Consider the following 20,838-nt stretch of genomic DNA (forward strand, 5'->3'; position numbering starts at 1 on the left):
CACACATACACACACACAGGCACAACCACACTTGTACAAACACACACACTCACAAAGCATGTTTAACTGGTTTAGTGGCTATTAAAGTGTCAGAACAGTATGTAAGGTCAGTAAAGTGTGTGTTTAGGGCCTTCCTCCGGCACTGCTTTGTTTTTCTGACCTCCACACGACACAATCTGGCAAACAGAAGCGGCGTGCATCTTATATTCTTGAATACAGGATGGACTTAGTGAGACCGTTAGTTCTCGGCATTTAAAAACCGATCCTCTTGTTCTGTATTTCACTAGTAGATTACCCAGTCAAATGTTTGAATCAACTAAACACGTTCTTTCTGTTTCTCCTCAAACTTACAGACGTCAAGCAAGGCTTTAATGGAGTACTCCACCCCTGATCCGCTGGTGCTGGCGACAATGAAAGTAAGCAGATAAAGGGAGATCGAGAGGAGAGAGAGAGAAAGAGAGGGAGACCGAGAGAAAATGGGAGTGAGAATAGAAGGAGAGAGGGAGAGACACGGACTGACAGAGAGCAAGACAAACAGCTACAGCAAAACAGAGAGAGAGAGCGAGGGAGATAGAGAGAAAGAGAGAGAGAACTCTGAAACATACAGACAGAGCAAGAGAGAGAGAAGACAGAGAGAGAGAGAGAGAGAGAGAGAGAGAGAGAGAGAGAGAGAGAGAGAGAGAGAGAGAGAGAGAGAGAGAGGGAGGGAGAATTAGAGACATGTCAGGGACCCAAGGCACGAGAGACTGAGTGTGTGGACCCTGGGAGCGGAGCGGTCGGTCGACGGGAGGATGAATCACAGACGGTCTGCCACGGATCACCACAGCCGTCCGGCGGGCCACAGCGCTGAGAGCAGGGTCAGGAGCCGCGACAACCTCCTGGTGAACGAGGACTTGGAAGAAGACCACCTCTATGGATTCCATCCTGGGTAAGTGGGTCGGACTCGTCTCCCTCAGAGAACAGAGCTGATTTTGAGTCAATATTCAGGACTGGTGACTTGGTGGGACAGGTGGACCGAGCCTTATGATATCACCTTTTCTGTTTGTTCCTCATTCAATATGGAATTGTTTACGAAACTAAAGACAGACAGAAAAAAACTATCCCGTGCTTCCCTTTATAGTTGGCCTTGAAAAAGAGAATTGCATTGATTAACTGCTTGAACCCAAACCAGTAGGAATGTTCTCAATATTATCCTGAGTTTTCTATACAGTTTGAACTCTCTCTCTCCTTCTTTCATAGTTCACTCCCAAAATCCCCTTGCTTCAATGCAATGAATGACTCCAGCTTGCACGTTTCTTGTGTGTGTCGACATTGTGCCTTGACATGTTTACGTGTTTTCTGCCGCCTCTGCCCCTGTGACAGCCGCGGCAGCACGGAACGACAGCTCTTGGCGCGTCAGATCATCGCTAAGCGCCAACGGGGTCTGCGTGGCCCCGCCTATATGTTCTCGGCCCCTTCCGTCAGCCTATCGGAGGCTGAGCAGCGCTTCCTGGATGCGGCCGAGTACGGGAACATTCCTGAGGTTCGGCGCATGCTCTCGCACATGACCAGTCTCAACGTCAACGCGGTGGACTACATGGGCCAGAATGCATTGCAGCTGGCTGTGGCGAATGAGCACCTGGAGGTGACAGAGCTGCTCCTGGGGAGGGAGGAGTTAGCGAGAATAGGCGACGCCCTCCTTCTAGCCATCAGTAAGGGCTCCATGTGTGCTTGCCGATGTGGGTGTGTGTGTGTGTACTTGTGTGTGTGTTAGTGTAAAACAGCCTCCTGCATGCCATCAGTTGGGGGCCACATAGACTACAATGATTTGGACAATGATCCCACATAATGGATCCGAAACTCAAGTGTGTGTGTTTCTTAGGTAAGGGGTATATTCGCATCACTGAAGCTCTGCTTGGCCACTCCTCGTTCAGTGACAGACGTCGTCTGGTCGCCAGCCCCTCGCAGGCCGACATGCTGGATGACTTTTATGCCTACGATGAGGACGGGACACGGTGAGAATGTGTGTGTGTGTGTGATCGCGAGTTAGAATGGGTTAGGGTTAGGGGTTAATGGTTAGAGACGCAAGTTTGAATGGAAGTGAATGGTCGGGCCCCATTAGGATAGCAAAACAAACTTGGGAGTGTATGCATGTGTGTGTCCACAGCTTTTCCCATGACGTGACCCCGGTGATCCTGGCAGCCCACTGTCAGGAGTATGAGATCGTCCACACCCTGCTGGGCAAAGGGGCTCGCATCGACCCCCCCCACGACTATTTCTGCTGCTGCGACTCCTGCAACTACCAACAGCAGTACGACTCCTTCAGCCACTCGCGATCGCGGATCAACGCCTACAAAGGCCTCGCCAGTCCTGCCTACCTCTCCTTGTCCAATGAAGACCCAGTGTTGGCTGCCCTGGAGCTGAGCAATGAACTGGCTGTGCTGGCCAACATCGAAAAGGAATTCAAGGTGGATAAACAGTGGGATGTTAGAGAATGCCGTTAAGTCTCTCCGTGTCTCTGTCTCGCACACACAATTGAATACGCAAGTGTGTTCGATCAATCACTCTCTCTCTCTCTCTTCCTTTGTTTCTCTTGCTCTCTCTTACTCTGTCTCTCTCACACAAATGGACACACGCATACACTCAATCGCTCACTGTCACTCTGTTTCTCCTTATCTTTCTTGCTCTTCATTCTCCATCTCCCCCCCCCCCCCCCCCCCCCGTACCATCTTTCCGTGTTCCTGTGTAGAATGACTACTGTTGCCTGTCGGGCCAGTGTAAAGACTATTTGGTGGGTCTGCTGGATTTGTGTCGGAGCACGGAGGAGGTGGAGGCCATCCTGAGTGGAGACACCGACAGCGACGAAGCCTTCGACCTGCCGGGCCGACCCTCGCTCACGCGCCTCAAATTGGCCATCAAGTACGAGGTCAAGAAGGTCAGTGGGCACACGCAAAACACGGATTCGGTTTGGGGAGAAAGGCAGGCAGGCAGATGGGTAGGTAGACTGACACACACGCACACACACACACACACACACAGACTGACGAGCAAACACACACCATCCTGCTGTCCAGTAATGTCCTCTCAGGATCAGAGAAGAATTTCGACTGAAACAACTGTTTATGTTCGCAGCTCAAATGAAATAAACACTATGGCTAGCCTAAAAACCCTTCACTCCCTGGCTTCCCTCCTTTCTCCCTCCGACGCCCCCTCTCTCTTTACCAATATCTTTCTCCACCCTTTCAACACCTCTCAGCCTCTTCCGCCTCCCTTTCGACGTCTCTCCAACTTCCCTCCATGCCTTGACCCCATGTTTCCTCCCCTCACGCCCTCGCCCTTCTCTCTCTCCCTCAGTTTGTGGCCCACCCTAACTGTCAGCAGCAATTGCTGAGTATCTGGTACGAGAGTCTTCCTGGTCTGAGACAGCAGACCACAGCGGTCAAGCTGCTGGTGGTGCTGGGCGTGGCTGTGGGCCTGCCGGGCCTGGCCCTGGCCTACTGGGTGGCCCCCTGCAGCAGGGTACGGAGCGTACGGACTACACACTAAACACAAGGGCTATTATAGGTTATCTTGTGAATGTTCTGGAACATAACTATAAACTGTACCCTCTGTGCCCATAAATTGTGGCTCATTGACTGTGTTGCTTGGAAATATGTATGCTTGTGTTTATGCACATCGGCTTAGGGGTTCTTTGTTTGTCATTGTAGATGTTTTTGTGGTATTCTTTTTGCATGTTTCTAATCGTTTCATTGAGCAAATAGGGGATCCTTAAAAAAATAACAAATAAAATGTATGAATAAAGGATGAATACCATTCAGAGTTTTGGCAACTTCATATCGTTCCTGTCTCTCTCTCCCCCTCAGGTAGGGAGAGTAATGAGGAGCCCCTTCATGAAGTTCGTGGCCCACGCCTCCTCCTTCACCATCTTCCTGTGTCTGCTGGTGCTCAACGCTGCCGACCGCTTCGCAGGAACCACGCTCCTGCCCAACATGACCACTCACCTGCGGCCTGCGGCACTGCCCCTCGAGCCCGAGCCCGAGCCCGACCCCCTGCTGCTCTACCGCATGACCACCACGCCCTTCACCTGGATGGAGATCCTCATCATATCCTGGGTCATGGGTCAGTGGGCGGCTGCAGCGGTTTTTCGAAAAGAGAATTGAGAGAGATAAAGGGGGGGGGGAGGGATGTTTTCTTGCAGTTTACTACTTCCTTCTCTACCAGCCTCTCTTCTTCTCTTCCCTCCTTTCCTCAACTCACCACTCCACTACTTTCCCTCCCCACCCCTCCCGCAGGTATGATCTGGGCGGAGGTGAAGGAGATCTGGAGCCAGGGACCGGGGGAGTACCTGTTAGAGCCGTGGAACTTTCTGGACTTTGGCATGCTGGCCATATTCCTGGCCTCCTTCAGTTCCCGCTTCTCAGCCTTCCGGCTGGCCCGCTCCGCTCAGACCTACGTCGACCAGCACTACACCACGCTCTCCAACGTCACGCTGCCTCCGGAGATCCACTACTACACTCTGGGTGAGTCTCTCTCTCCTCTCCCTCCTTTTCCCTCCCTCCCTCCCTCCCTCCCATCCTCTCTCTCTCTCTCTCTCTCTCTCTCTCTCCCACTCGCTGCTCCTCTCTCTATTTCTCACTGTCTCACGCACACAGAAAAGAAACACTGTTTCCGCTCTCTCCCTCAAACTCTCTCTCCATCTCCCCCACTTGATGCCCCACTTCTCTCTCTCTCTCTCTCTCTCTCTCTCTCTCTCTCTCTCTCTCTCTCTCTCTCTCTCTCTCTCTCTCTCTCTCTCTCTCTCTCTCTCTCTCTCTCTCTCTCTCTCACAGACACAAAAAACGTGGCACTGTAAACAACCAATCCATCTCCTTCTCCTCCCCTCCAGCCCGTATCTACTGGTTGCCGTCGGATCCCCAGCTGGTATCCGAGGGCCTGTATGCCATCGCCGTGGTGCTGAGTTTTTCCCGCATCGCCTACATCCTCCCAGCCAATGAGAGCTTCGGGCCGCTGCAGATCTCGCTGGGCCGGACGGTCAAGGACATATTCAAGTTCATGGTCATCTTCATCCTCGTCTTCCTGGCGTTCATGATCGGCATGTTCAACTTGTACTCCTACTATTTGGGAGCCAAACAGAACGATGCTTTTACCACGTAAGGCACGCTGTGTTTTGAGTACCTGGTTGAGCTGTGTTTTGAGTACCTAGTTGAGCTGTGTTTGTAAGACACGCTCGCAGGAGCGCACACGCACACGGGGAAAAGGCTACCCAGAGAATTTCATTTGGCTGGCGTGACCCCTGCACACAGCGCTCGTTTCAGATTGATAGTCTCAGTTGCTATGGTGTTTACGTTCTCATGAGGAGGATCTGTGCTTCCTCCCTTGAATATGAATTATTGTTTCCGTTTGAGCTTGAAAAAATAACCTCCCTCCCCCATCCATCTCCCTCCATCCCACCTTCTCCCTCCTTCTTTCTCTCCTTCTCTCTCTCTCTCCCTCCCTCCCTGCCTCCCCTCCCTCCGTTTCCAGCTTGGAGGAGAGTTTCAAGACATTGTTCTGGGCTATATTCGGCCTGTCGGAGGTGAAGTCGGTCGTCATTAACAACGGGCACAAGTTCATTGAGAACATCGGGTACGTGCTGTATGGGGTTTACAACGTCACCATGGTGATCGTGCTGCTCAACATGCTCATCGCCATGATCAACAGCTCCTTTCAGGAGATCGAGGTACTGTATAACACACACACTAGCTTTCACCACGGGGCTTGGACGTGACAGCAAACTATTTACCTCTGTTTATAAGAAAGATATCTCTTGTATCTCTCTTTCTTTCTCTTTCTTCTCTCTCTCTCTCTGCAGGATGATGCCGACGTGGAATGGAAGTTTGCGCGCGCCAAACTGTGGTTCATCTACTTCGAGGAGGGCAGGACTCTTCCTGTGCCTTTCAACCTGGTGCCCAGCCCCAAGGCTGCCCTGGGCCTGGTCACATGCATCAGAACTCTGCTGCTGCACCACCTGGTGGAGCAGGACCCGGTCATCGAGGGGGCACAGCTCAACCAGGTACTCAAAACACAGCTCAACCAGGTACTCAAAACACAGCTCAACCAGGTACACAAACACAGCTCAACCAGGTACACAAACAGAGCTCAACCAGGTATACAAACACAGCTCAACCAGGTACTCAAAACACAGCTCAACCAGGTACACAAACAGAGCTCAACCAGGTATACAAACACAGCTCAACCAGGTACTCAAAACACAGCTTAATCAGGTACACAAACACAGCTCACCCAGGTACATAAACACAGCTCAACCAGGTACACAAACACAGCTCACCCAGGTACACAAACACAGCTTAACCCTTGTGCTGCCTTTGGGTCACAATGACCCGAAGGTTCACAACGACCCATCGTTGTGCTGCGACAACTTTACCCAATACAAAAACAAATAAAAAGCATTTTATTTTAAACTTTGCGCTGTGGGGGGTGTGAGACAGCCTGACAGTTAAAAGAAACCGCTTCACTTTATTTTTGTATGAGGTAAAGTCGTCGCAACACGTGGGGGGGTCACAATGACCCGAAGATAACACAAGGGAGATTTTGGTTGCGTGCACAGTAGAACACAGGGACATTTTGGACAATGAAAATTCCCCTCACACGGCTGTTTTAAATACTCTGGAGACCCAGCAGACACATCCGTGCACGCACACAAGCTATTTTCTGCCATTTTCACTCTCCTTGGCCAAGTATTGCTAACTCCCTTCTTACTTTGAACCGTCGACACCAAGGCCTTGAGGCCCACAGAACGTTCAGTGCCACCCAGTGGCCACAACCACAAGGCTCCAACAGCGCTGGTAGATCAAGAACAGACTGTGAATCCGCTGTGCGTCAGTATGCCGGTCCGTGTGGTTAACCACAGTATTACTGTCTTGTGTGTTCCAGCTGGGGGAAAGCAAGGTATACAGTGGTTCAGCTGGTCCTACACGATACCAGGTGGGCCACCCAGCCGATAGATTACATCAGACGGTATACGTCGGATTTCCCAGATGAATAAATCCCACACTAAAAGAAACAATGACGTGAAGGCTTAAAGACCAGGCTTAATCTAGGCCGCGTGGAGTCATTTGTTTTGTTTTTCTTGTAGAAGGTCATGAAAAGACTGATCAAGCGCTACATCATCAAAGCCCAGACGGATAAAGAAAACGACGAGATTAACGAAGGTACGAGACCGATGCCTTTTTAGAGGCTCTCCTTAGCGGTGTGTGTGTGGAAACATAATGTGTGTGTGTGTGTGTAGGTGAGCTGAAGGAGATCAAGCAGGATATCTCCAGCCTGCGCTACGAGCTTCTGGAGGAGAAGTCTCAGAGCATGGAGGAGCTGGAGGGGCTGCTGAGGAGGCTGGGGGAGAAAGTGCCAAACTTGAACACAAAGTGACACACACACACACACACGCACACTCTCACTTCTGACACTGGTCCAGTAGAAGGAGGAACATTCAGGACTTTGACAAGTTTACTTGTACTGCTGGCTGGTCCATCAACATGCTTCAGTCTTCAAACTTCACCTAACATCTGACAGATGTATTGGCTGTTTTAAAACAAATGCCCATTCATATTCTACGCAGGCTACTATAATGCTCTCAAACACCTAGAAATGACTAAATCTCAGACAAGATTTTTGCTTTGTACTAACAGTCTTCATTCATGTGAAATTAAGTTGCTATTTGTATTTATTAAAATCACAATGTTCAAGAGCAGTGTCAATATACTTTATTAGTGAGCACTTTGTATAAAAAAACATCCTTTAAATATTTAATCATAAAACTTCATATAGACATCTACAGTGATTAAATACAGATCATTTTTACAACCAGCTGAAAAGTCAGTGTTATTGTTGTAGACATTAATACATTAGTGTCTTTGAAGGAGTTTGTCTGAAATGGAGTACCAAATAATAGTAGCCAAGGGCAGAACAATTACCCTATAAAAACAGCCTAATACAGTGTTATATAATAAAACAATAATATGAATACTATCTAGAAGTGCAATACAGACGCATACACACACGCTCCCCACACAATCACAAATGTCAGCACTATTAATCAACAATTAACAAAACAATTAATTTATTAATAATAAATTCAGGGTAAAAATCTCTCTGTACTGTTCAAATACAGATTGTTATCGCTAGAAAAAAAAAAACTTAAAATGCTTGGATCCTCAACAAGCAACATGCTTACAGTCGTACTGTATCGGCCTTTCATGTCATAGAAGACCCAGACCGCACATATCCTGGCCAGGTAATAATACCTAAGTACTACATTATTATCATAATACACTCACATCGCCTATGTGTGATTTATCACAGGCTTCTAGTTAGGTAGATATACTGTGCTGAAAGTTTTTTTTGCTATGCTAGGGAACACAAAATGGAGCGTTTGGTGGGTTACATGTAGATCACGTAGTTTTCCGGTATGAGGCCGGTTTTACTATTGTGTGTCGCCTGAAGCCAACCGGGTTCCACAGACGGGTACACTGGGGAACAGAACAGAAAACTGGATGTTATCTTCATCCCCCCCACAACAGGGTTAGGTGATGGCTAATATCGGAGACACCTGACTGCCTAGTGCAGTGGTTCTCAACCCTGGTCCTAAGGGACCTCCATGCCCTGCATGGTTTAGATGTTTCCCTGCTCCAACACACCTGATTCAAATGAACGGGGATGTTATGACGCTCAACAGAAGCCTGATAATGACCCCATCCATTTGAATCAGGTGTGTTGGAGCAGGGAAACATCGAAAGCATGCAGGGCTGGGGGGTTCTTGAGGACCAGGGTTGAGAAACACTGGCCTATAGTGAGAAGGATCCGTCCATTGTTACTCACCGTTAGAGAAGAGCGCCCCCTGGGGGAAGCTGAGTTCGTGACTGTGCTCGGCCTCACAGGAGTACAGGGCCCTGGCTTCCCTGAGGAGTGACGGGGGAGGAGGGACAGACATGGAGGTGACATGAGGTGGGTAAATGTAAGAGTTGGCCAGAGTTCTGGCCTGGTCTCAGGTTACAGGCACCAAGCTGGGACCAGGGTTTGTTGGGGGGGGGGGGGGGGGGGAGTCAAAAGGCTGTAGCAACTGCCCTGCGCTTTGGCTCGACTGCGTATTAGCAAACTCCAAAATGTCAAAGCAGACTTTGGCCCAAAAAAACTACTGATGGTGCAAGTACTGCAGCCATGAGGCCAGCGAGACTACAGAAAAGAGTTAAGCTGCTCAAAACGTTGTCAACAAGCGTGAATTTGACAGAATTCTCCAAGCTTTACGTGGCATGTTGGCTGCAAAAACAAAAAACCTGTCTAGAGTAAAATGTGGTTTGGACAGTAACTTACCTTCCTCTGGTCTGGGGTCCTCCTAGGCTCTCACACTGCACCGCCCTGTAGGACACACTGGAACACACGCACACGCACACACACACACACAGAGTAGGAGTCAACAACCCTAGACATACTTCAGAGCCTACAAATTGTGTGCACAAACACACACACCAGACTTACACTGATCCAGGTCTCTGGTAGCCATTGGAGGCTGGTGGGCCAGAGCGTGTGAGGGTCAGGTCTGGTGTGTGGGAGCCGTTGTGTGTGCTGCGCGTCAGCGTGGCGTCTCTCGGGTCCAGTGACATGAGACTCTGCACGGAGCCATGGCAGCTCTGGTAGTCTGGGGGAGAACCGAGGAGAACCCGATGGAACAGAGCAGAACGAGATAGAACCCAAAAGATCGAGCCCAAACAGGACAAAGCAGAACCAGGTAGAACGGAGCAGAAGAAGACAAGAAGAGACCAAACAAAACAAGGCCATCAAACTCAACTCGAGCAATTCCACTTCCTGTCATATTTCAATGCTATTCACTGTCTTTCATGGTTCTAGAAGACACGGTTGTGTGTCTTACCCTCTGAGATATGGAGGGAGGTGAGGGAGGAGGAGGTGGAGAGCCGGTAGGGGGCCAAAGAGGAGGAGGAGGGAGTCCGGTAGGCCGCTCGCTGCTTCTGCGGGGGGGAGGTGCCCCCTGCTCCTCCTGTCTCCTTCACCGGCGAGGAGCTGCATGAGGAGGTCCGGTGGACAAGGGTGTGCGTGTTCTCCTTCAGGGAGGACGAGTCGGAGGAGTCCCTCTGAAGAGGCCTGCTCTCTCTGAAGGAGGAGGCGCGCTCCACAGAGGAGAGCTGGAGGGAGGGGGGGGCGCAGGAGGAGGCCTTGAATGCCGCCCTGGGCTCTTTCACGGGGGAGGAGGTGCAGGAGGGGGTCCTGTGGACTCCCGAGGAGGAAGAGGAGGCGCCCTGGCACGACGGGCTGCTGCTCCCCGCCGCCGGCCGCAGGGAGGAGGTGGAGGAGCAGGAGGAGGTGCGAGGGGTCAGCCGAGAGGAGGCGGCGGAGGCGGCGCTGGGGGGGCGGGGGGACGGGGAGGAGGGGACGTCCGTCTGGGCCCCGGCCTCCCGCCCGTTGGGGGAGGGGTGGGAGGGGGAGCGGGAGGGGGGCGCGGGGGGAGGGAGCGGGGCCGACGGGGGGGAGGCGGCGGGGAGAGCCGACGGGGAGGAGGGGGGGGAGGTCTTGGAGAAGCCGTTCTGCTCCGAGGAGTGGGAGGAGAGGGACTCCTGGCTGCCCAAGGGGGTGCTGCTGGGGCTGCTGCTGAACGTGTCACCTGGGGGGGGGGGGGGGGGAAGGAGTGAGAAAGACAGACAAAGAGATGGTGGGTTCGATCAAAGTGGGTTTCATGTTTTCCCTATTTATACTGGATTTACATTTACATGTAATCATTTATCAGACGCTCTTATCCAGAGTGAATTACAGTAAGTACAGGGACATTCCCCCGAGGCAAGTAGGGTGAAGTGTCTTGCCCAAGGACACAACGTAATTTCGCATGGCCCGGAATCGAACTGGCAACCTTCAGATTACTAGCCCGATTCCCTAACCGCTCAGCCATCTGACTCCCTCTATTTGTATTTGTTTAGCGGACACTCCACATAGACAGTACAGCAGAAAATCAAGGATCAGAAGTCCATCAAACGGTACTTCAGGGGGCAGAACTCAGCAAAAACCCAAACTTTTTACGTCAGTAACATCAATGAGAGAGTGGCACAACAGGATCTCAAACCCAACATGCGGAGAAAGGACACACTCCCATGAATAAGTGTGTCTGTTGTGCGTCAAAGTTCAGCCGAGACAGCGCAGGTGAAGCTGCGGAGATGAGGAGGCGTCGAGGCTGGGTTGATGGGTGGATGTAGGAAGCGAAAAACATGCACGACTCACTGTCGTTGTCTGCCAGGCAGAGAGTTGGCGGATAGAGGCGGGACTTCCTGTTTCCCGATGACAGACAGAAGGCCTTGTTCCTGCGGGGGGCGGAGCGAGGGGGGGCCTGGGGGAGGGGCACCGAGGGGTCCGGGGCCTCACCGAAGATCTGGGAAACACACAACAAACGGAGTGTCCGTGAGTGTGTGAAACTGCTTTGTGAGTGTCTTCTTTGTGTGTGTGTGTGTGTACAGTAGGATAAGTTTGTGTGTGTGTGTGTGTGAGGTGACTTTACCTTGTGGTGGTTCTCGATAATGATCTCCACCACGATGTTCTGGAACTTGATGTTCATCATGGCTGCCACCGTCTCTTCTTGTGACCTCATCAACGTGGGACCGAAGATCACGCCCAGGTTAGACACCGTCATCAGGTTGCGCTCACTGTGAGTGGACACACTGCACACACACACACACACAACCCTATTATCGGCAGGCCTGTCCAGAGAGCAGGTGTTATTGGATGATAGGCAAGAGTATGTGAGAAAGTGAACCAAGTGATTGGTTTAGAGGTTCCTACGTGAGCAGGTGATTGGTCAGGAGGTCCAGCATTTCCTTGTTTCTGTCTGGGAGTTTGTGGACAAGAGCATGGATGGCCATAACACGATACTTCTGGTCGTCAGACTCTGAGACAAGAAGGGGTTGGGGGCATAGTAGTGGTTAGTTGTGTGTGTGGGTGTGTGTGTGTGTGTGTACATCAGAAGAAATGTTGAGATCTTACTGGCAGCCATGATGAAATCTTTATGGAGCCTGTAGGTCATCAGAGGTTCCGCCAAACACCTGGAGACAACCCCCCCCCCCCAGACACACCCACATAGAGAGCAGAAAAGACCAATTTCATTCAAAGCTTATATTTACACAATTTTTTCACACACTGTTATTCACAACAGACAAACGCGTGTGTGTGTGTGTACCTGAGGTAGTTCTTCAGACCGCTGGTGATGGTCTTGTTGTCCCAGATGTCGGGGTCCAGGTGCAGGTCATGGGGAGCTTTGCTGGCTGGGGAGCACATCACATTACCCAGAATGCAACCTGTCCTTCTAAACAACCGTACTATGGAGCTAGCCAATCAACTTGCTCATCTAGCTACACGATGAGGAGATTGTGGCTCAAGCTGAACCCGAGAACAGGGTTTGAAGATCCTGGTTGACTAGATAACTAACGTGGTTGCTGGGGAACTGATTGTGTGTTCTGTTTGTCTGAGTCAGACTGATATGGCCTCCAATTTCATGACCCCTAACCTCATACAGTAAGATATCACAAGCGTGACTCGTTCCAGCTGATCCTCACCAAACACTGTGGTCATCAGTCGCTGGACTTTAGAGTTGACTCCTCCTATTCGGTAGAGCCCCAGGGTGTTGATGCCTGACACACACACGCACGCACGCACGCACACACGCACACACGCACACACGCACACACACACACACACACACACAGGCTTATGTAGAACGTGAACGTACTATGACCTCAAGGCAGTGTGTGAAAACAAAGGTCTGACTCACCTCTCATCTCGACCAGTTCAATACATCTCCTCACAAAGTTAAAACCGGCCTCGTTCAGAAATGCTGAAACACACACACACACCTTTTAGACCTGTTGTATGCAGAAAGAAAAGCTGAGAGAGACAGTGTTTGAGAGAGGGTGAAAGAGAAAGTGTTTGAGAGAGGGTGAGTGAGAGAGTTTGAGAGAGGGTGAGAGAGAGAGAAATGGAGCAGGATACTCACTCTCCTCCTTCTTGCTCAGCAAAGCTGGTAGAGTATAGATCTGTAGCAGACAGCACACACACAACAGTCAGACACTGGATCTGTTTGACCGTCAAACTGCAGATTAGTGGCTGGCAGGCTGTCTGTCAAACTGACAGGTTATCAGACTGGCTGTGGAACTGACAGGTTATCAGACTGGCTGTCGAACTGACAGGTTATCAGACTGGCTGTATATCAGACTGGCTGTATGTCAGACTGGCTGTATGCCTGGCTGTATATCAGACTGGCTGTATATCAGACTGGCTGTATCTCAGACTGGCTGTATGCCTGGCTGTATATCAGACTGGCTGTATGTCAGACTGGCTGTATGTCAGACTGGCTGTATGTCAGACTGGCTGTATGTCAGACTGGCTGTATGTCAGACTGGCAGTATGTCAGACTGGCTGTATGTCAGACTGGCTGTATGTCAGACTAGACTGGCTGTATGTCAGACTAGACTGGCTGTATGTCAGACTAGACTGGCTGTATGTCAGACTGGCTGTATGTCAGACTGGCTGTATGTCAGACTGGCTGTATGTCAGACTGGCTGTATGTCAGACTGGCTGTATGTCAGACTGGCTGTATGTCAGACTGGCTGTATGTCAGACTGGCTGTATGTCAGACTGGCTGTATGTCAGACTGGCTGTATGTCAGACTGGCTGTATGTCAGACTGGCTGTATGTCAGACTGGCTGTATGTCAGACTGGCTGTATGTCAGACTGGCCGGCTGACTTACAGGTTCTTTGCCGTCCATGGCCTCCATCCACAACCGCCTGTTGGACTCAGACAGAGCCTGCAGAGTGATGATGCCATGTCTGCAGGCAGAGAGCACACCTGCCTTTATCCTTCCGTCCATCCATCTATACATCCACCCCTCAGCTATCCCTCCCTCCCTCCCTCACCTCTCCACCACCTCAATGTCGAAGCAAAAGCGCTTGTCGATGGAGTCCGTCTTTCTCCTGACACACGACCGCAGACGGAACATCTCGGCTCCACCGCTGACCGCGCCATTCTGAACCGCCCCACACGCACGCACACACACACGCGACTACAAACATGAGTAAACACCCCCCAAATCTGCCAAGTTGAATCCATTTCGTCGAGTTCTTAACTGAGCAATCTGCACTGTTGACGGTGAGCGCTCACCTGTCTGCTGACTGTCCTGTTGTCTAGGTTACTCATGGTGAACATCTTGGAGCCCTTCTCATAGGTGCAGTAGTGTCTTGTCCAGGCGCTCCCTAGTGGACCTACACACACAGGACAGGACAGTGTGTGTGTGTTTGTGTGTGTGTGCCTGCGTGTATGCATCAAAAAGCAGAACGTGTGTGACAGTGAGGGAATGACAATTGCTCTGGCCGGTATCGCTCCATGCGCGTGATTAGGAGTGTGTGTGTGACTCTCACGTTTCTCCTGTATGTACAGGTATCCCTCCATGGTCCAGCGCCCCGGAGCTTTGATGTCGGTCTCCGCTGAGCGTATCCTCTTCATCAGCCTCTCCACCTCCACGCGTGTGCTCTCAAAGTTGTTACGGGTCTGTACACGCCGGCACACACACACACGTCAAAGGATGGACAGGAATAGGCTGGTCAACAGGATGGGAGAATGAGAGACAAAACGCACACGCGCACACTTACGTTCTGCAAGTTAAACTGTAGCTGCTGCTTGTAGGGCTCAAACTCACTGGCCAGCTCATAGCCTTCATGGTAGAACGTAAACAATCCCTGAAGAAAAGCCAGCAGCTGAACGGGAGAGAGACATTGAGAACGAGAGTGTGAGAGAGAAAGTGTGTGACAGAGCTAGAGAGAGAATAACTGTTATTCGACGACGGAATGAGTGAAACGAGTGAACTACGTTTCCTCAGAAACATTCTCTGTTGTGTGTTCCAGGTCCACTAGCAGCTTCACTCACTCTACTGCTGTTGTTATTCTCAAAGCAGCAAGTCCGACAGAAAAACGGGAATCTCTGGAAACAGGAAGTGCCTTCAAAGCAACAGGAGGTGGACCTGATGGATATCTCTCCTCTACCAATCCTTCTGTTGGGGTTCCAAAAGATAGCTCTGTGCACAGGCGTGTGTGTGCGCACGCGCCCGTTTGTGTCTTACCGGCTCCACAAACTCAAACTTCTTGCGTTCTTGAACCTCCTGGATTTTGAAGACGTACTGGAGCGACGCGTCGTAGAACACCTGGCGCTCCTTGCTGATCTGAGAGTCTGCCTGCACACACAGGACCACGGAGACATTACACACACACACACACACACACACACACACACACACAAGCACACACACAAACGCACAAGCACACACACAAGCACAAACACACACACAAGCACACACACAAACACACAAGCACACACAAACACAGGCACACACAAAGCCTCACCTCCTGTAGCTGTGCATCCTTCTTCTTGGAGGACAGGTTGAGATGTTTTTCCAGGACAGAGTAGTATTTCTCCGTCTCTTTGTCAAACTGCTTCTTTCCCTCCTGGGGACAGACAGATGAAGAAGAAGAAGGAGATTAGAGAGAGAAGAGGAAATGCCAGAGCTGGCTATCCCCGGCGCAGGCAGCTGATTACAGCGGGTTGCGCAAGCGCTTGTGATGGACGGTGTGTCCAAAGTTCTGATGACAACACACACAGTTGGGAGAGAAAGGAAGAGATGGGAGAGATGGGAGAGAGATGGGAGAGAGGCTCGATAACGTTGTCGGCTCCACAACAGCAGCAGTCTGCAGGGCATTTTCCCCGCGCCTGCGTGGGTTCGAATCCCGACCGTGTGCATATTCTGCTATCGCCCCCTGTCATCTATGTTTACATCTTTGTGCTTATGTTATGCTCTCAACCTTAATGCATAAAATAAGTGAATGTTGAATGATTTGGAGAAGTGTAATGCATTTTCCGGAGGTTGGTTTACTAACTCCGAAGCCTAGCTCCGTCTTGTTACTCAGCGAGAGGGCATCTTGAGAGTCTGTGTGCGTGTGTGTGTGTGTGTGTTTGTCGTTCTTACACACCCCTGCCAAAGGCTGTGGAGTCATTCCCTTGACAGCAGAAAGGCGAGAGGGGGGCTACGATCAAGATTGACTGGCTGTAAAGAAAGCCGTTCCTGTCCACTTTGACGGCCGTGCGCCCCGCCAACAGCACAACGAAACACTCTCCCTGGCTTTCTCTTCCCTCTCTCGCCCGCTCTCTTCCTTGTACTCGTCAGTCCCCAGCCATCTCTCCCCGTCTCTCCGCTGCTTAAACCACACCCCACATCGAATGGCGCTCTAATTCCTACCTCTCTCCATCGCTACAGACTCGGCCTAAATCCCCCTTCTCACTTCCTCTCTCTCCCTATCCCTCCGGGCTTATCTCCCCTCCTTCTTGTCTCCCCCCTTCCATCTCTGTCTTGTCATCTACCCCCCCCCCCTCCATCCATCTCTCTCCCCTTTCCCATGACCCCCAGTCCGACACTGGGATGTGACCTGGCGGTGTCTGACCGACAGACTGGACACGCTGACCGCTGGGCGAGAGGGGGGGGGGGGAGAGGGGGAGGCGGGGACTGATCCTCAGTGGAGTAGGACTCCCTCCCCCACCCGCACACACACACACACACACAAACACACAGAACATCACTGTGTAGGAAGGGCAGGCAAGAGAGCTGGCTTTAGGCTCCGGTCTGGTCTGAGCCCAGCACTGCTAACGTTGATCAACAATACGTTTGAATTTCATGACCTTTATCTAATCTCCCATTAATCACACTCACAGGAAGCAGCAGTATCCCCAATAAAGGAATGTACTGTAGAACACAGGACATGTGTGCTGTATGACTGTTAACCATGCACGTGGAAATGCTTGAAGGTGCACCTCCGTGGTTCACCGGGTAGAGCGCATACAACTACGGCTTTGATTTCGGGGGCCATTTCCTGCATGTTTTCCCCCTTCTCTCCCCCCTTCTCTCCCCCTTCTCTCCCTCTCCCTCTCCACAACAATGGCTGTCAAAAACCTATCTCTAAAAAGAAAAAAAAAAGAATTGAAAACTCGAGGGCCAGAGAGTCTCCGTGGCCAGGTAGACTTACCTTCACAGCCCCGATCTGCTCCTTCCGGAACTTTTCCAAGGGGGATATGAGCACGTCGTCAGCATTCTGGATCTGAGGGTGGAGAAGACAAGAGTCTTTTGAGCAACCTGATAAAAAGAGGATGGCTGGAAGCCAACTCGAAAGGTAAGCGAGACAAAAAACACACACACACACACCTCGGGCCTCTGTGTACAGTAGGAGAGGGGGGCCTAGCAGTTGAGTTTGTCTGATAACCACAAGGACAAAGGATGAACTATAGGCTGAATACAGTAGCTGGACCAGCAGAAAGCTAGTACCACTGTCTCGCCATGATGCAGCTATCCACAGGAATCAGCCTTTGTTTAAAGTTTGATAATGACGTTATTATTAGCGCTACTATTAGCTGTGGTTTAGTGGTGCCACTCCAAGAGGAAAAACATACAATTACTTCACTAACTACACACACGTCGGTTCGACCCGAGCCACACACACACGCAGAGAAGCCACACACGGCATAGAACAGACACAAAAAGCACACAGGCTCCTTTTATAGACTTTCCCAGGCAGTCAAGGCTTGGCTGGGAGTCTCACAGGGGAATTGGCAGAAATAAGTTCCACATGCTTTCTCTGAGCAACCGACGCAGACAGAGAAGGCCTATGCACACAGCAGACTGGGCCAGACTCCAGTCCCTCCCACTCACAGGGCTCTGGTTAAATGAGGGTCTCGAACTCATTGCTTTCAGCTGATCCACTGCAGATTAAAGGCTGGTTGCAGCTTCCTATAGGGTAAGAGCACTTATCCCATCCGTTCATAATGACCAAGCCCATTACTGTTTATTTGACTTCTATTGAATCTTTAGTCACAGTTTGCACTTTCGACTCCTGTAAAAAAAAAAAAAAAAGTCTCTCGTGGGGCAAAAGAAATATTCGGAAAATTGGAAACGGTTGACTCCAGACTGAAGTGCCACTTTTAACATTTCATCATTATCATATCATCATCATATCTGTTTATGAGGGGAACAAGACCGCCCTTCCCCCTTCACACACACACAAAGTAACTGGGAAAGCTTTCTGACCTCACTGATGACATCAGCAGGGGGAGGGATCTCTGGGAAGAGGTGAACTGTTGAACGATGTCAAATGAGGAAGATACGGGAATGGGCATTATATCATATGAACCTTTAAACCAGACCAGACTATAAGCCTTCCTTTGTGTTTAAGCTCACTATGACTCAGTCTCTCGGGGGTTCTGTCTGGGTGTGTGTGTGTGCGCGCGTGTTTCAATGGCCAGCTCTCTACAGGATGTTTCACTTTCAGTCTTTTCACGTCTTTATCTTGGAGTCTGTCCACCTCCTCAGGGGTCTCTCTGAGAGACGGGAGGGTAACCTTCACAGTGGGCCTACTGGACAACCCACCATTCCAGTTAGTGTGTGTATTTGGGGGCAATTCATTGTCAGTGTGTGTGTGTGTGAGAGAGAGAGAAAGAAAGAGAGTGAGAGTATGTTTGTGGGTGTGAGTGTGTGTATGGGGGGGGGGGGGTAGTGTGTGTCAGTGTGAAGGATTGGCAGTGTGTGTCACACTCTAATTCCTCCCACAGAACTGTTTCCCCAGCCTCTGGGAACCAAAACGTCTATCTCCTAACTCGTCCTCCCTGCACTGGGGATGAAATCAACATTCGCACACTCCCACACACAACGGAGCCCACCGAAGCTTGACTAATGTCAAATTCAACGGAAGCGACTCAACACTGCGGGACATTTCCAGGCCTTCTCTCCCACAGCAATGTCAACAAGACATTGACGTTAAAGCTAAATAGCCCCACACAAACAGCCCACAACCCGATGCCCCTCCGTGCCAGCCTAAGATTAAAACCTCACCCACACTCACTTGACATGGCCTCATCTAAAAGGCACTTGGCTTATCACCGAGATAATCCACAGCCACAAACAAGGTGGTATGTTTGGTTTGGAGCCTGAGTAAGCACCACGGTGAGATAAGCAGGGCCGAGACAGATAACAGTCCAAACAAACACACGCATACGCTCCCATTCTCCCTTTCTCCAAATCCACGCAGAGATGCGCCCGCATGCACCCCTCACTCACACCGTCTGCTATCCTTACCAGCCGCCTCCTCTCCTCCTCCATGGTGGTCAGGAGCTGGGAGAACTCCTTCAAGGACTGTGCTGCAGGGACGAGAGGACGTCAATCCAGACTACTGACTGGTACAGATGAACACAGATGAACAGAGTCCGGACCTAAACCTCGGTCCTGACCAGGACATCCCAGACTGGGTGTGTCTGATGAGATTTGGCAGAGAGCAGTGACACGCTAACTGTCCGATGTGTTTGTAAGGATACGGCATCTCACCTATGTTGATCTCATCGTCAGTCTCTGCGTCTCCAATGCACTCAAACTGGAACTCCTGCAGAGACTGTGAAAACCTCTGAACAGCCAGAGATAAACCTGAGAGAGAGAGAGAGAGAGAGAGAGAGAGAGAGAGAGAGAGATGTGCTTTTTTCCAGTGACATGCATTTTCAGTGTAATTTACTTTCTGTGAAAATTGTTGTGGTGTGCCATCCTCTACTGCTGCTGTAAACTATGTCATGACATACATGAAACACAACACCCCCTTCACATAGTACACACACACGCAAGTTAACGAGTGTGTGCATTATGTAGATCTCTTGCTTACAGGTTGATATAGGCCTACACAGAGCCTGTCGACAATAATTATAGCTCACTTTGGGCGATATGTTAACTAACTTAAACTATCTGTTTCTCAGTGCCAACACATAATACAACTCAATGGCATCCACGAACTGTCCTAAACATCAACTTGATAGGCTAGAAAAGTGCAGGTGACTGACCACAACATGAAGGCAAACTGGATAACACACAGGTGTCCATGACCTTTTGTTTACTGAACACAAAGTGTAGTGTGGCTTATTATTCATGTCCATACTAGTCTCAATTCCACAGTATGACAGCTAAAATCCGACTTACTTCTCAGTGCAGATATAAGCATATTTCCGTCTTTGATAAGGTCCTTGATGAATCTATTAGTCCGCTCCAGCTCTATCTCATGGCACTGCAGTCGCTCTCTAAACTCCGGACTGTCGAGAAAAGAATCACTGAACTCCAGCGTCGGTAGACCCATTGCTATGGACGACCACAACTTATTTCTTTGGAAATATTATAGTTATTGAATTTCTCGCGATCATGAACTTTTATTCTAGAGAAAGATTATGGTTTCGATTGAAGTATTCGGCGAAGTGTGAACAGTCCTAAAAAATGTCTTCAAGCCCCTTTCTTTCCCTTCCTCCTATTTTTCCAAGACTTCCGGGCACGGAATTCCTCTCCGCTTGAGAAGTGGAGCTCGCTGCCGGTTACTATGGGGATGGATAGGGGCGAGAGACTCCTGCTGGTGCGAGAGGAAAACACCTGGGACTTGTTAGTACAATTTGCTCTCTTTGTTGACCTGATCTGACAGGTCATAGTTAGTTTAGCCATTATAGCCCTTGCATGTCCTCACAGCATCATTGGGACAATACAGTGCTGCCTGAATTAAGATTAAAATATGATTTCTCGTGTAGCCAGGGGCGCCCCCAAGGGGTGGCCACACCTAAAATGACCATGCCACTGGCCATGCCAACTGAAAAACTCGAATTTAAAATTAGTTACTAACTAACGTTAGTAATGTTTAGCTTGTCAAATTGCAGTAGATTGTTGTTGACTAATTAGCTAGCATCCATAATTCTTTATTTTATTCTAT

The 20,838-nt window shown here is 50.3% G+C and overlaps 2 protein-coding genes across 4 annotated transcripts; one reads left to right on the forward strand and one right to left on the reverse strand.

Annotated features, from left to right (window-relative positions):
- Positions 1 to 660: 660 nt before the first annotated feature.
- On the forward strand, positions 661 to 7,721 carry trpc6a (transient receptor potential cation channel, subfamily C, member 6a). Of its 3 annotated transcripts, none has more exons than XM_062485151.1 (14): positions 661 to 928; positions 1,363 to 1,691; positions 1,862 to 1,994; positions 2,147 to 2,447; positions 2,729 to 2,914; positions 3,334 to 3,498; positions 3,843 to 4,098; positions 4,272 to 4,499; positions 4,865 to 5,129; positions 5,503 to 5,698; positions 5,831 to 6,031; positions 6,913 to 6,963; positions 7,115 to 7,190; positions 7,268 to 7,721. In XM_062485151.1, the coding sequence occupies exons 1-14, from the start codon at positions 792 to 794 to the stop codon at positions 7,402 to 7,404; spliced, it is 2,661 nt and encodes an 886-aa protein (XP_062341135.1). In that variant the 5' UTR covers positions 661 to 791; the 3' UTR covers positions 7,405 to 7,721. The 3 variants fall into 3 exon arrangements, with proteins under 3 accessions (XP_062341135.1, XP_062341136.1, XP_062341137.1); XM_062485152.1 differs by having other exon boundaries at positions 7,118 to 7,190; XM_062485153.1 differs by lacking the exon at positions 3,334 to 3,498.
- A 3-nt stretch (positions 7,722 to 7,724) lies between these two features.
- arhgap42a (Rho GTPase activating protein 42a) lies at positions 7,725 to 20,414 on the reverse strand. The gene is made up of 24 exons (XM_062485150.1): positions 20,070 to 20,414; positions 19,434 to 19,529; positions 19,188 to 19,249; positions 17,089 to 17,160; positions 15,418 to 15,519; positions 15,138 to 15,248; positions 14,671 to 14,775; positions 14,440 to 14,569; positions 14,183 to 14,283; positions 13,939 to 14,048; positions 13,773 to 13,851; positions 13,019 to 13,058; positions 12,797 to 12,859; positions 12,582 to 12,656; positions 12,206 to 12,290; positions 12,013 to 12,071; positions 11,812 to 11,917; positions 11,531 to 11,690; positions 11,257 to 11,404; positions 9,902 to 10,648; positions 9,511 to 9,670; positions 9,346 to 9,402; positions 8,854 to 8,933; positions 7,725 to 8,504 (listed from the first exon to the last, which is right to left on the reverse strand). The coding sequence occupies exons 1-24, from the start codon at positions 20,221 to 20,223 to the stop codon at positions 8,416 to 8,418; spliced, it is 2,991 nt and encodes a 996-aa protein (XP_062341134.1). The 5' UTR covers positions 20,224 to 20,414; the 3' UTR covers positions 7,725 to 8,415.
- Positions 20,415 to 20,838: the final 424 nt, after the last annotated feature.

This window comes from Osmerus eperlanus, chromosome 19 (assembly GCF_963692335.1).
Source record: "Osmerus eperlanus chromosome 19, fOsmEpe2.1, whole genome shotgun sequence".
In the NCBI taxonomy this organism is placed as follows: domain Eukaryota; kingdom Metazoa; phylum Chordata; class Actinopteri; order Osmeriformes; family Osmeridae; genus Osmerus; species Osmerus eperlanus.

Excerpts from the sequence above, each read along its gene's own strand:
- trpc6a (XM_062485151.1), top strand. The coding sequence starts at position 792 with ATGAATCACAGACGGTCTGCCACGGATCACCACAGCCGTCCGGCGGGC. Across the intron at positions 1,995-2,146 it reads TACGATGAGGACGGGACACG|CTTTTCCCATGACGTGACCC; the intron begins GTGAGAATGTGT and ends GTGTGTCCACAG. Across the intron at positions 4,099-4,271 it reads CATCATATCCTGGGTCATGG|GTATGATCTGGGCGGAGGTG; the intron begins GTCAGTGGGCGG and ends CCCCTCCCGCAG.
- arhgap42a (XM_062485150.1), bottom strand. The coding sequence starts at position 20,223 with ATGGGTCTACCGACGCTGGAGTTCAGTGATTCTTTTCTCGACAGTCCG. Across the intron at positions 14,049-14,182 it reads ACAGGACAGTCAGCAGACAG|AATGGCGCGGTCAGCGGTGG; the intron begins GTGAGCGCTCAC and ends GGGGCGGTTCAG. Across the intron at positions 12,072-12,205 it reads GGTCTGAAGAACTACCTCAG|GTGTTTGGCGGAACCTCTGA; the intron begins GTACACACACAC and ends GGTTGTCTCCAG.